This window comes from Auxenochlorella protothecoides, assembly GCF_000733215.1.
Source record: "Auxenochlorella protothecoides strain 0710 unplaced genomic scaffold scaffold108, whole genome shotgun sequence".
In the NCBI taxonomy this organism is placed as follows: domain Eukaryota; kingdom Viridiplantae; phylum Chlorophyta; class Trebouxiophyceae; order Chlorellales; family Chlorellaceae; genus Auxenochlorella; species Auxenochlorella protothecoides.
In genome coordinates this window covers 178,987-191,577 of record NW_011934241.1, presented here as the reverse complement: position 1 = coordinate 191,577, position 12,591 = coordinate 178,987, and the positions used below count along the sequence as shown (strand labels likewise).

Sequence of the window (12,591 nt, the reverse complement as noted above, 5' to 3'; positions counted from 1 at the left end):
TGGCTAAACCGACGCTTGCGAGTAGGGGACGCAGGCCCCATGTGATGTGCCGCGTCCCCCTCGATGGTTAGATTAGCGCATACATTCCAATTCATGGTGCGTACATTCACTCTCTCCCCCCTTTGCCCTCGCAGATGCGCAGCCGTTCCCGTTTCCCCTGTCTCAGTTCGGCGTGGCCAGGCAGTCCCCCGGGGAGGTGGCAAGCGAGCAGGTTGAACCCCCGCCGGCATGGCACGGAGCAGCCATGGAAGCGCAGGATCAAGGTCTGCCTGGGCTCAAGAGCAACCGACAAAAGGCTACCGCATGGGTGAGGGATGACGAGAGCACGCCCCGCCCAACAGATAGACCTCCAGAGGGACATGCCTCGAAGCGGAACCGACCAGATTAGGCAATTACAGCGCGTGAGTGCGCCCCTCAAGAGCGCAAGATATGGTGCAGCTGAAAATCAGGGCCCTGAAAGCAAGTTCATACGTCTGGTATCCCCTGCTGGGCAGCGTGGGAGCCCCTGGATCCCAGAAGATGCATGGCCCCAGCTGCCACTCCTCTACTGCCCATCCAGCTTGTCCAGCCTCTCTGATTCCTTGTTGGCCGCATTCACCGCTTTAACGAAGAGGAATCCTGCGGGTTCCAGGGACCAGTTGAGAGTTGGGGGGGCTGAGCATGGCACCAGGATGCAACGACAAGAAGGCACGAATGAGCACCATCCAGTGACGCCTGATAACCTCACTGACCTGCTGAGGGGAGGCCCGTGACCGCAAAAAAGAGGAGGATGGGCGCCCAGAGGGGCGACTCTGGGGGAATCAAGCCGAACAAGTCCTTCTTGTTTGCAAACTCGAAGATGGACCCGACCTGCGCGGCAGAAGGATGAGATGGACGTGGCACATACTCAAGGGGAGCCAGGTGGGATCTTGCCCAGGAGGCTGCACAGTGGAGCACGATGCTTGCAGCGGCCTGCTCCTGTACAGTCCCCGACCCACCCACTCACTGCAGCTATCGAAACGATTGCAGACCCAAGCAGGTACACTCCAAATCCTAAACTGGGGGTTCCCAAGCCAGCACCGGCGAACTTCTCGCTCCTGGCCCAGATGGGCTCCTCGTCTGCCTCCCCCTGCAACAGAGGACGGGCTTCGGGGTGGATCTTCATCGCAGGGTGAGGGCTTCCACATTCATGCTGGAGGGATTCCGAATTCCCAGCGCTGAGCCTCCTGTCATCCACATGCTTGCCCCTGACCTGCTTCGATCCGTTGCTTGGATCCGCTTTGATGGCCCAGGCAAGCCGCCTCGGCAGCGAGAGCGCCCTCCGGACCCTCAATGCGGGTGCGAGTTTGGGAGCGTACCCGAGTGCCGGCCGAACTCGCAATGACACGCTTGCGTGGCATGTGCCGCGGCAGGTCATGGAGGAGAAACTCATGATGTTATGTCCCTGAAGAGAATCAACAGTACGAAGTGTCCCGGAGTTGCACTGATTTTGGGTTGTCACAGCGAGGAACCTGCGGTAGATCCGATCGCATGGAGAGGAATGCGCGCGCAGGGAGGGGCCATCCACCCCCTCCTCTGTGATTGTGACTTTGCCCGTGGATGCACAACTCCCACATCCTTTCGTACTAGGGATTTAGCCAGGCTTGGATAGCATGAACACATATGATCCATGATCTGGCCATCCGTTAGTCCCATGGATGGCTTTGCGGGCCACTTCACCAGCACGGCTTGCGGGGCTCGAGTCTCCAACCTCCCTGCCTGGGCATCTTTCAGGTCTGCGAAGACCCTACCGCAGATTCGTCTAAATTCTAGGTCCCGATTCATCCAAGTAAGGATAGGTGCGGATCATCCAGTTGCCTGCAGCGCTGCATCGTGTCTGGAGCCCTTTTCGGCCAACCCCCCGGCCGGCACTGGGGACGCGACACCCAAATCCATCTGGGCATCCTCCATCTTGGGCGTCAGGCGGTGAGCCTGGATACATTCCTGGCTGCTTTTGGTGGTTTGCTGTGGGTCTGTGGCTTGGACGCCATGTCGTGAGTTTGAATAGGTGGCATTCCTGGGGATGTCCAGAGTTTGAACAAAGCCACACTGCACGCCATGTCAAAGCCCACCCAGCACCCATAGCCCTCCACACGCCTGCAGCCAATGGAGCAGCCGGGGATCCCTACTGCTGCAGGGCGCCGCACCCCTGCTTCTAGGGCAGCAGGTCCTGGGGGAGATGTGCACCAACCGCCTCCTGCTCATCGGCATGTTTGGCTGCTTCCTGGCCCAGTTCCTCAAGATCTTCACCAAGTGGCGGAAGACGGGCACCTTCTCCCTGATGGCCATCCTTGACTCTGGCGGCATGCCCTCCTCCCACTCCTCCCTCTGCTCGGTCAGTTGAGGGCCGGGGTTGTACCTGGGGGAGGTTGGCAGAGTGGCGTTGCATGCCTCATCCTCTTCTTCGCATTCCCCACCATTCTGCCCCACTGGATTCCCTGGACATGGTTTGAGCACTAGGAGCTACATGGCATTCCCAGCTTGGACAGAGCCCAGTGCCTCACCCATGCGCTTCCTCCTTGATTCCACCCCCCTCCCCACAGTCCCTGTCCACGGCCGTGGCTCTCCAGCACGGCCTGGCCTCCCCCCTCTTTGCCATCTGCTTCTGCTTCGGCTCCATCGTCATGTACGACGCCATGGGCGTGCGGCGACACGCCGGGCTGCAGGCCGAGGTGCTCAACGCGGTGGTGGCCGACCTGCTGGCCCACCACCCCGTCTCGGAGCGGCGCAAGCTGAAGGAGGTGCTGGGGCACACCCCCGCTCAGGTCGTGGCGGGGGCGGCGCTGGGCCTGGGCATCGGGCTGGTCCTGGGGAGCTGATTGATCCCGGGGGTGGACATGGTCCCCGACCCCCGACCAGATCCATGGCTGTGGGCGTCTCGCGGACATCCCTGCAGCGGCGCAGGCCCCTCTGCCCTGCCGGCCGGCATGGGTGGGTGGGGTCGTCCGCCGGCATCTGGCAAGCAGAGGCGCCTGCGGCGCAGGCTTGGCCCTGACGCATGCCTGCACACCATGTGCTGCGCGCATGCTCCATGGGGAGGGGCAGGCGGCGACCCACTTGCAGAGCGAGTGGCCTGTGGGCGCCTCGCCTGCACCGTCACCTTCCCTTGCACTTACCTTTTCTCCCTGGCCTCCGAACAATACCCTCCAAAACATCTCTTTTGAACTCCGGCGCGTGCCTGCCCTCTTGCAAACTGTACAGGCCTGATCAAGAATGGGACATATCCTTCTCGTGTTGGCGATGAGCAGGGGCCGAGGGAACACATCTAGGACTGCATCGCAGGTATCTCCCCCTTCCCGAGCGCTGCCGCCCGCCTACCAGACGGCCTTGAGGCCCAGCCGGCGCACGTCGGCCTCCACCCACGGCTCCCCCTCCTCCAGCGGCAGGCGGCTGGGAAGGCCCAGGCGGCCCGCCCCCCTGATCAGCGCCCTGTTCCCCGGCAGGGCCAGGGCCTGGTCGAACTCCACGCCGCCCTGTGTCAGCCTCAGGCCGGAGGGCACCGCGCTGTCGATGGAGACCAGGAGGCGCGCCGGCGGCTGCCAGGCCGTGCCCAGCGCGCGCAGCGGGCACTCGTAGCTCACGCGCACACCGGCGCCGGACTCGCCCAGCGCAAAGCGCTTTTGCAGCTTGATGGCGGGCTCCGGCAGCGCCTTCAGGGACAGCCAGTCCTGGAACTTGATACGGGCCTGCCCGGGGGGGTAGGATATTGTCAGGGGTCAAGAGCCGGCGATCACTGCTTCTTTGATTATGCTTCACTGCAGCCAATACCGTGCGCAGGGAGGCCGGTACCAATGCCCTGTTCCTGCACATCGATTCCTTGCGTCAAGCACAGGATGATCAGCCACCCCGTGACAAGGGCGTGACCACTACCCACACCCCCCGCCGCACCCTCCGCACCTTGGCCTGTACAGCAGCCGTATCGAATTCGAGCTGAGCGCCGACGCCCAGGTCGAAGCAGGGGGACGGCGCGCCGTCCGGGGCCCCCACCTTCCGAGTCAGGGGGTAGAAGGCGGGGCCAAACTGGACGTGGCGCATGACCTTCAACCGCGCCCCGCTGTCGTCAAAGGCCACCTCTGGGAATGTGATCTCCGCGCCCGGCTGCTGCTGTGGGATGATGAACTGGGAGCTGCCACGCCGACGTGCCCTGCGGAGCGGGATGGAGGGTGTGGGGTGGTATGGTGTGTGCACCTGCAGGCACGCTTCCGGCACAAGCGGCCAAGCCATTCTTCTCTACATTGCCAAGTGTATAGGAGCATACATCTTGTGGTCGTGTACCAGGCATGCAACCTCTGCTTTGCGTCGCAGGGCAGCATTCATTAGATTGGTTTCACGGCATGAATCGCACTTGATCCAAATCATTTCCCAGAGCCCACCTGACAGGGGTCCCTAAATAAGTTCTTGGTCCAGAGCCCACAGGATCCTGACGACGTAGTCGAAAGAGGGAAGGCCTGGCTGTGTCGTCCTTGGGCAAGCTGCACAGGGAGGGGAAGGGAGGGATGCAACATGGACCATGTTTCGCCGGCTTCAAATCATGCCAGTGCCTCTTCATCAGCCCCAGGACAAGTAAATGCCCTGTTTTCCATCCCTCCCTTCCAAATGCAACCTACATCTGTCTCTTGAGGTCCAGGGTCAAGGTTCCCAGGGTGCGCTGCCAGAGGCCCAGCAAGCCCTGCATGCGATCAAAGGCATTGCCGGCTCAGACATGGTTAGTCAGGCGCCCATGACCCTCAAGCAGCGCATGCTGGAACACATGCCATCATGAAAGCGTGCTCTCACCCCTGCTGGTGTGTCATACAGCCCCTGGAAGCCTCTGGCCCTGGGAGGCTGGAGGGAGTACTCAGGCCCCAGGCGTCCATTCGGTGGCACCGGCTCGGCACCCCACTCCCGCAGCGTCTGTCTGGGATTCGCCATCATGCAACTCAGCGGGAATTCTCTTTAATTGGTTTCTGATATGCAGAGATGCACGGTCTATTACACCCGGCCGATCGGATGTGATCCGTCCTGGCATGGATCTCCGCGCGCCTGGAGGAGAACCAGGCGCACGGCACGGGCTGGGCCTCGATCACGCACATAAGCCCATCTCCATCTTGAGCAGCCTGAGACTTAAGTTCAGCATGTCGCGTTACAAGAGCCTGGAGGTAGGAGGCTGAAATCGAGAAGGCTGTTTCTGTGCGGTGTTGCGGGGCCTAAAGCGGCGGTGTGTCCACCAAGTCTGAAATCCCTTCCCACCCAAATCCATTGCAGCTATTCAAGTTTGGCGTGTACGTTACTATTCCAGTCCTGCTAGTGGGAGCCATCGTCTATCGCCCTGAGAACCTGGAAGCCATCATCCGCAACGTGAGGCTTGTCTTGTCGATGCGTGGTGGACGATCGAGTCTGCATAGTGTAGTCCCGATGCTCAAATGGGCTTCCACTTCCGATCATGCAGCGATCGTACGTCGTCTACCCCCCGGAAGCGCCACGCCCCCCATCTGCTGAGCAGCTGCAGGAGGTGAGGCGGCATGAAGCAGTGGGACTGAGACTGGGGTTCGCACCAATGCGCACTTGCTTGACAGCCCCCCTAAACTATCCTTGCAGCTGCTGAAGAAGCAAAAGTAAGACCCACCCAGAGCTCCTCGTAATGGCTCCGAGCAAGACAAAGTGCCTGGTCACAGGGGGCAATGGCTTCCTGGGTCAGCACCTGGTCGCCCAGCTGGCTGACAGCGGCGAGTATGAGGTGACGGTCTTTGATATTCGCCCACCTGTCATCCCCTTCCCCGGGGTCAAGTACATCACCGGCGACCTGACAAAGGAGGTCGATGTGGACGCCGCATGCAAAGGTGGGCATGGAGGAGTTGTCCCGGCATGGCGTCGGAGGCCTGCACCTCCTGGGTGCATTCATGAGAGCATCGATGCAGGGACATCAGAGAAAGCATTGACATCCACTGTCCTCCCAAAACCACATACATGATAAACCTGCAGGCAAGAACGTGGTGTTCCACTGCGCCACGGCGGCCCCCACTGCCGCCAACGCCGCCAACCTGAAGCTGATGGACGCGGTGAACGTGCAGGGCACGCGCTCTGTCGTAGAGGCGTGCGCGCGCCATGGCGTCTCGCGCCTTGTCTACACCAGCTCCGCCTCCGTGGTCTTCGACGGCTCGCCGCTCGTCAAGGTGGACGAGTCGACGCCATACGCGGCCCGCCACATGGACTACTACACGGGCACCAAGGCCCAAGGTGGGCAGGGTTTTGTTATAGGGCGCGGTAGGGCCTGCGTCTCTGGTGGTGGGGCTGCCATGTCTGGCTCCTCGCACGGTGTCCCCGGGATGGCGGCGGGTGGCCTTGGACCTGGGCGCTCGGGGCGGTGCCTTCGATTCAGCTCACTTTCACTCCAACCCCCCTCAATGACCAGGCGAGGTGGCGGTGCTGGCAGCTAACGGGCGCGGCGGCCTGCGCACGCTGGCGCTGCGCCCCAGCGGCATCTTCGGCGAGCACGACACGCTCCTCGTGCCCAGCGTGGCCAGCAACGCGGCGCGCGGCAAGCTCAAGTACATCATCGGGTCTGGCCGGAACTGCATGGACTGGACCTATGCGGGCAACGTGGCGCAGGCCCACCTGGACGCCGCCGCCGCGCTGGGCGACGCGCGCCGCGTGGGGCGCGTGGCGGGCCGCGCTTTCTTCGTCACCAACGATGACCCGCGCCCCTTCTGGGGCTTCATGGGCGACCTGTGCGAGGGGCTGGGCTACCCGCGCCCCTCCGTCCGCCTCCCCTTCCACCTCGTCTTCTTCATTGCGCTGCTCATGCAATACGTCATTCTGCCCCTGCTGGCCCCCTTCAAGAAGATCGACTCCGACTTCACCCCCTTCCGGTGAGCCTGTCCAGGGATTGACTATGTGTTCTTTGTTGTACTGAGGGGGGGAAGGATGGGAATCCTTCACGCACGAGCAGCTAGGCGGTCCCAGTCGCACCGCAGTCTCGCAGTGTCAAGCCATGAATTGGAGCTCCCACTGCCCTCGGAGGCCCCTGGCCTGGCGCACTTTGTGCTGCCGTGCCTTTGATATCACCCCCACTTCCCTTGTCACCCACTCCCTTCCCCCTTCCCCTTGTCACCCACACTCCATATCCCCTCCCCTCCCTACACCCCAGCATCAAGCTGGCCAGCGTGGACAGAACCTTCAGCTGCGAGGCGGCCAAGCGGGAGCTGGGGTACCGCCCCGCCGTGTCGCTGGATGAGGGCCTGCGCCGCACCCTGGCCTCCTTCCAGCACCTGCGCCGGGGCGTGGGCGGGGCGCGGCCGAAGAGCACCTGAAGGGCGGGCTGCGAGCTGGAGGCCCAGGCACCCCCCACCGGGGCTCGGCCGACTGCGTTTCCCGGGGCTGGAGTCACGCATGCACGAGCCGCGCCGCGTGTTTGTTTGGGCGTCACCAGCCTTGTTGACAGCAGGGGACGCCAGTGCCGGGGCAGCAAAGGGCACGGGACAGGGGGAAAGGGCAAAGTTGGGGGTCGCGAAGGGGGGGGGGGGGGTGGAGCGCTGCGCCTTCCATACAAGCAGCGCAGTCCGCTCCCAGGGGACGCATGATTGCGCCACGAGGGAGTCAGGCCGTGATGCCGGAGGCCGCACGGTCAAAGGCCTCCTCTGCGGCGGCCCGCCGCTCCAGCAGGGCGTGGGATGGCGCCACATCCTTGAGCACCCTGCGAGTGGAAGGGGCGGTTCCTTCAGGCTCGCGGGCCCTCGGCGTGCGCCGTACAGGCCCGCACTCCGAAGGGCCTCCCCCTCCGGTCTGCACAGACGGGCGCGCAACCGCCCCTCTCCCCCCCCCACGCCGCCGTCCACCCTGCGCACCCGAGGTAGCGTCCGGCGGGCTTGCCAAGGTGCAGGGACACAACGGCCAGGTTGGCCAGCGAGTCCGGGTCCTTTGGGTTCTTTTCCACGGCCTGCAGCAGCTCCGCCTCGGCGTCCTCCCAGCGCCCCATGCACGCCTGCGCGCTGGCCAGGCCGGCGTGCAGGCGCGGCGTCCAGGCGAAGCGGTCGCCCAGCTCCTGGTAGATGCTGGCGGCCTCGCGCACGCGCGGCCCGCCCGCGGCCAGCGCCACCCACGCCCCCGCCAGCTGCGTCAGCGTCGCGTCGTCGTCGATGGCGGCCATGGCGCGGAGCTGGCGCTCCGCGGCGTCGGGGCGGTGCAGGGACAGCATGACCTGCACGCTCAGCGCCAGCAGCTCCAGCGTGCGGGCGGGGCCGGCCAGGCGCAGCGCCCCCGCGGCGTCGCCCCGCAGGAAGCGCACCAGCGCCGTGACGTAGAGGTAGGTGGGGTCGGAGGAGAGGGCCCCGTCCGACAGGCCAGCCTCCAAGGCGTCGGGGACCGGGGAGGAGGGGGAGGGGCCGGCCTTGTGGTAGGAGGCCAGCTGGCGGACCGCGGCGAGGGGGGGAGGGGCGTCGGCCGGGATCTCAGACAAAACCATCTGTGGGCGTGCGGTTGGGGGCGGCCGGCTGGGGTGGGGCTGCGAGAAGGGAGGGGAGGGGGGAGCGCATGGGAATGGAATGGCGGGCCCCCGCACCTCATAGCTGCCTAGCTCCACATAGGAGCGGTACACAAAGGTGTCCCGCTCCAGCTTCTGATCTTCGCTGAGGCCCGTGAGGGATGATGCATCGCTGATCGCGGTCTGGTAGGCTCCCAGGTAGAAGTTGTTACGGACGGAGAACAGGGGATCGGGGCTCGCCATTGCGCATACAGCCACGGATTCCGGGCAGCATACACCAGTATCAGGGTCTACTTGGCGTGCCGAGCCATCTTCATCACTCAGCGCAAATCGACATCTGAACTCCCGGGGGCCCCGGGGCCCTCGGCGCCTGGCGATCTGCTGCGGACGGTTCAGGCCAGAAGAAAGGGTGGGATCCTGTGGGAGAGGTACCTGCACTCAGCTTCGGCAAGTTGCATCCTGGGCCCTGCTACAGTCAGACAAAAAATCCCAAGGATCGTCATTAACATTATAGGGGGGCCGGGCCCTTGAAAGCGTCCGCTTTGACATGTCGATCCTTGTGCGCTCTTTCGAGTTCTGTCGAGTGCAGGCGCTGGCCAGGAGATCTGGGTAATGATGCCTGGTTCTGGACGCAGGTTCTCCCTATGTGACCCCCATCAACATCCCCAGGATGCTTAGTTGAGGCCGGAGAGTAGGGTCATGGGTCGGTACATGGTACGGACGCTGTGGTCGCCCTTACCACGATGCGGGGTGGTGCTGCAATGTCGATCGTGGTAATGGGCACAGGACGGCGCCCATGGGATCCGTCATGGCGTTGGTCGGTGCCGATGCCGCTTTACCACCCCTGTGTCCCGCTCATCCTGCAGACATGAACCCTGCGGAGGAGTCGGACGGCCGCGCGGGTCCCCCCACGGGCCTCGTATGGGACCCCTACAATGCCCAGGTCGTCCCTGCGGCGGCGGTCTTGGCCACTTCCTCCCAGAACGTGACGGTTCCATTCACGACCGATACCAATCCACGTTGCCAGGTGGGGCTGGCCTGCTCGCGGTGCCGGGAGGGCCTTGGAACGGGCCCATGGCGCCCAATTGCCCTGGACCCGTGGGTCCCCCGGGGTACCTGGCCCCCCTGCCCCCTGGCCCCTGACCACCCCCCTCATCACCCCACGCTCAGGTCGCGGGGTGCACCTCGTCCCTGGGCAGCATGGCTCGGTACGACGTGCGGTACAAGGTCTGCTCCACCCACCGCCGCGCCGAGGCGGTGACGCACGAGGGCGCCCTCCAGCGCTTCTGCCAGCAGCACGGCGTGTTCCACCCGCTGGAGGCTTTCGAGGGCACGCAGCGCTCCTGCCGCGAGGGCCTGGCGCGGCACAACTCCAAGCGGCGGGAGTCGCGCAAGGGCCGCGCCGTGTCCTCCCACGGGGGCTCGCGGCGGCAAGGGCGGCGGCGGCGCTCCAGCGCGACCCGACCCAGCTCTGAGGTGGGCAGGGCCGTCGGAGTGTGGATGGGTTTGGGAGTGGGGGCAATGACCACTTTCCCCATGTTTGGATGTGTGCGGAGCAGGTAAGGGGGGGTCCACAGGTGCTCCTGGGGAGGGCCCACCCCGCACCTCACATTGGCTCCCTACTGGACAGCGCCTGACACCCCGACCCGCGCCGCGGTGCCCCTGCCCTGCACACGCACACTGCCCTGAACCCCTGCTCCCCGGCGCTGCCCCCCTGCACGCAGGAATCCGAGGAGCTGCTGTCCTCGGGCACGGACCTGCCCCGCCGCGAGTCCCTGCGCCAGCAGCAGCGCCGGGCGCGGCAGGAGACGTCGGATAGCGGGGCTTACCTTGCGGGGCGGCAGTCCTCGGGGCTGAGCCCTGTCGAGGGCGGCGCCGGCGAGCCGGCCAGCTTCTGCAGCGACGAGCTGCTGGACCAGGGGCTGCCCTGGGACGAGCTGGAGGCGCCCCCCGGCCTGCCCCTCCCGGCCCTGGAGCTGGGGGATGCCTCCGCGGGCCCCGCATTGGCAGGCCAGGTCGCGCCCTCGCTCGGCCTCGTGGGCCCCTTCCACCAGGCGAGCCGGTGATGAGGGGGGACTGGAAAGGTGTTTGGACCCCACGCCCGACGCCCTGGCCTTGCCCGCCGTTGCCCACGCGCCTCTCAGCACCCCTGGCGGAGGTCGGCCCTCCCCTCCCCAGACTCCCCCCCAACCCCCTCCCCCTCTCAACCCACCCAGGCCGCTGGCTGGAGCCGGTTCGAGGACCCACGACCAGCACACCCCCTGCGCTCCGTGTCGGGGGACCCCTCCTCCCTCCCCTCCGTGTCGTCCTGGGGGTCGGAGCACCCCAGCGCCCCCTCCTCCTCCCAGGGCCAAAACCCCCGCTCCCCGCTGATCTCTGCAGCGGCGGTGGAGGCCGCCATGCCCGCCTCAGCCTTCGAGCCGGCGGCCGGGATCACGCGCCCCGCCGCCCCCCCGCCGGCGCTGGCAGGGCTGGACGAACTGCGCGCGGGCACGGCGTCGCCCTCCTCGCCCCTTTCGAGCCTGGGCCTGGTGCCGCTGGAGGGCGGGCCGGTGCTGGCGGGCCAGCCCGTGCCGACGCTGGGCGGCGACACGCTGTTGGCGCCGCTGCTGCAGAGCCTGCCCATGCTGACACCTGCCGGCAGCTCGCCACTGCCGCCGACGCTGCCGCCGCTGCCGCCGCCGCCGGGCCAGCCCGTGGCGGCGCCACTCCTCCCGAGCCAGACCGCGCCGGTGCCCACCAGCGGCGCGGCGCCGCCGCCGCTGCGCCTGGCGCAGAGTGCGCCCACTGCCCTGCTCACCCGTGCCTCCTTCAAGCTGTACGAGACGGGGCCGGAGGAGCTGCCGCGCGACATACGCTCCAGCCTGGAGCACATGATTCCCGCCCACGTGCTGGAGGGCTTCGTGCGCATGGGCTGCGTGCACGTGACCCTGGACTGCCTGGTGGACTGCGGCGCCACAGGGAGCCCGCCCAGCGGCCAGAGCCTGCTGCGCGGCCTGGCCGACCTGGCGGCGCGCCCGGGCTGGGCGGCCGTGCCGGCCATGCACGTGCAGGTCGGGGGCCTGCTGGCGCGTGCGGGGCGCGGCGTGCCGGACCCCGTCGTGCGCGACCTGGCGGGGGAGGGGGCGCCGCGTGTCGAGGCGGCCCGCCGCGCCCTGCCCCTCCCCGCCTCGAGGGCGGTGGAGCTGCGCCTGACGCTGCACGCCTGCGACCTGCGCCGCGACCGCCTGCTCCTCAGATCGCAGGGTGAGGCGACTGGCTATGTGTGTGCTGTGTGTGTGGGGGTGTGTGTGTTAGGGAAGGCTTGGCCCCTGAGTGGATATGTGCAGGGCTGGGAGACCTGCCTGGACGCTCGAAGGCCAATCCAAGGGTGCACCCTCCCCTTCTTCTCCGCCCCCCCCATGCACAGGGGTATATCTGGAGCACAAGCTGCTGAGCGTGACGCACGATGGCGGTGGTGGGGCCTGGCACCTCGTCGTAGAGGCGCGCCTGCCGTCGCCCATTAAGGCCGCCTGCATCCGCTGCGAGGTCCTAGCCGGAGACACCCTGTCTGAGCCCCTGGTGCGTTGTTATTCCTGAAGGTCGGGAGGGAGGCTGTGGATATTGCGCGCATCCCCAAGGTCTTCCGCGCTCACCCTTCCAATCCTACCCTCTTTTTCTTCACACAGTACTTGCTGGTGAGCGCGGACGAGGGCCTCGTGAAGTCCCTCCACGAGGTGTCCCGCGCCAACCCCAGCCCCACGGCACTCGACGGTCTGCTCTTCGCGCTGGGCCTGGCCGGCGGCCGGCTGCGCTCCCGTGAGGAGCGGCGGGCGGCGGGGGCCGCCGCTCGCCGCCTCGCCCTCCCCGCCCTGGTCGCCTGGAACCTCCACGCCGCCCTGCCCCTGGCGCTGAGGGGGGCCTGCGCCGACTGCCCGCCCAGCGAGCTGCTGGCGGCGGTGGACGATGACCTGGCGAGGGCCCACCCCCCGCACCGCCATGGCCCTGGCCCTGGGGTCCGGACCCGCCGCCGCCATCCGGCTTGCCAAGGCGCTGAGCGAGGCCGGTGTGTGGCCGCGGTGGGGGATGTGACTGGCATGCACGGCGAGCGGGCGATGCGGCGCGGCGTGTCGAGT

General features: G+C 66.3%; 6 protein-coding genes across 6 annotated transcripts in view; 3 read left to right on the top strand and 3 right to left on the bottom strand.

The window, feature by feature from the left end:
* Positions 1-544: 544 nt before the first annotated feature.
* F751_0537 (hypothetical protein) lies at positions 545-1,144 on the bottom strand (the record flags this gene model as incomplete). Its single annotated transcript, XM_011400104.1, has 3 exons — positions 545-618; positions 732-849; positions 986-1,144. 3 exons carry the CDS (start codon positions 1,142-1,144, stop codon positions 545-547), a joined length of 351 nt encoding a protein of 116 aa, XP_011398406.1.
* Positions 1,145-2,197: 1,053 nt separating this feature from the next.
* Positions 2,198-2,837, top strand: F751_0536 (putative membrane protein YuiD; the record flags this gene model as incomplete). Its single annotated transcript, XM_011400103.1, has 2 exons — positions 2,198-2,353; positions 2,562-2,837. 2 exons carry the CDS (start codon positions 2,198-2,200, stop codon positions 2,835-2,837), a joined length of 432 nt encoding a protein of 143 aa, XP_011398405.1.
* Positions 2,838-3,332: 495 nt separating this feature from the next.
* Positions 3,333-4,693, bottom strand: F751_0535 (hypothetical protein; the record flags this gene model as incomplete). Its single annotated transcript, XM_011400102.1, has 3 exons — positions 3,333-3,704; positions 3,916-4,162; positions 4,626-4,693. 3 exons carry the CDS (start codon positions 4,691-4,693, stop codon positions 3,333-3,335), a joined length of 687 nt encoding a protein of 228 aa, XP_011398404.1.
* Positions 4,694-5,132: 439 nt separating this feature from the next.
* F751_0534 (Sterol-4-alpha-carboxylate 3-dehydrogenase, decarboxylating) lies at positions 5,133-7,307 on the top strand (the record flags this gene model as incomplete). The annotated part of the gene is made up of 7 exons (XM_011400101.1): positions 5,133-5,156; positions 5,263-5,355; positions 5,660-5,837; positions 5,980-6,234; positions 6,410-6,597; positions 6,733-6,866; positions 7,145-7,307. The coding sequence occupies 7 exons, from the start codon at positions 5,133-5,135 to the stop codon at positions 7,305-7,307; spliced, it is 1,035 nt and encodes a 344-aa protein (XP_011398403.1).
* A 286-nt stretch (positions 7,308-7,593) lies between these two features.
* On the bottom strand, positions 7,594-8,719 carry F751_0533 (Coatomer subunit epsilon-2; the record flags this gene model as incomplete). Its single annotated transcript, XM_011400100.1, has 4 exons — positions 7,594-7,690; positions 7,842-8,215; positions 8,282-8,458; positions 8,555-8,719. The coding sequence occupies 4 exons, from the start codon at positions 8,717-8,719 to the stop codon at positions 7,594-7,596; spliced, it is 813 nt and encodes a 270-aa protein (XP_011398402.1).
* Positions 8,720-9,284: 565 nt separating this feature from the next.
* The window catches only part of F751_0532 (Squamosa promoter-binding-like protein 8), a gene marked incomplete at both ends in the record, with an annotated part of 5,202 nt that continues 1,895 nt past the window's right edge, over positions 9,285-12,591 (top strand). Inside the window, 6 exons of the mRNA XM_011400099.1 lie at positions 9,285-9,503; positions 9,647-9,952; positions 10,201-10,512; positions 11,254-11,722; positions 11,886-12,037; positions 12,145-12,274. Of these exons, the coding sequence (XP_011398401.1) occupies positions 9,285-9,503; positions 9,647-9,952; positions 10,201-10,512; positions 11,254-11,722; positions 11,886-12,037; positions 12,145-12,274 (1,588 nt within the window). The remainder of the gene's footprint in view (positions 9,504-9,646; positions 9,953-10,200; positions 10,513-11,253; positions 11,723-11,885; positions 12,038-12,144; positions 12,275-12,591) is intronic.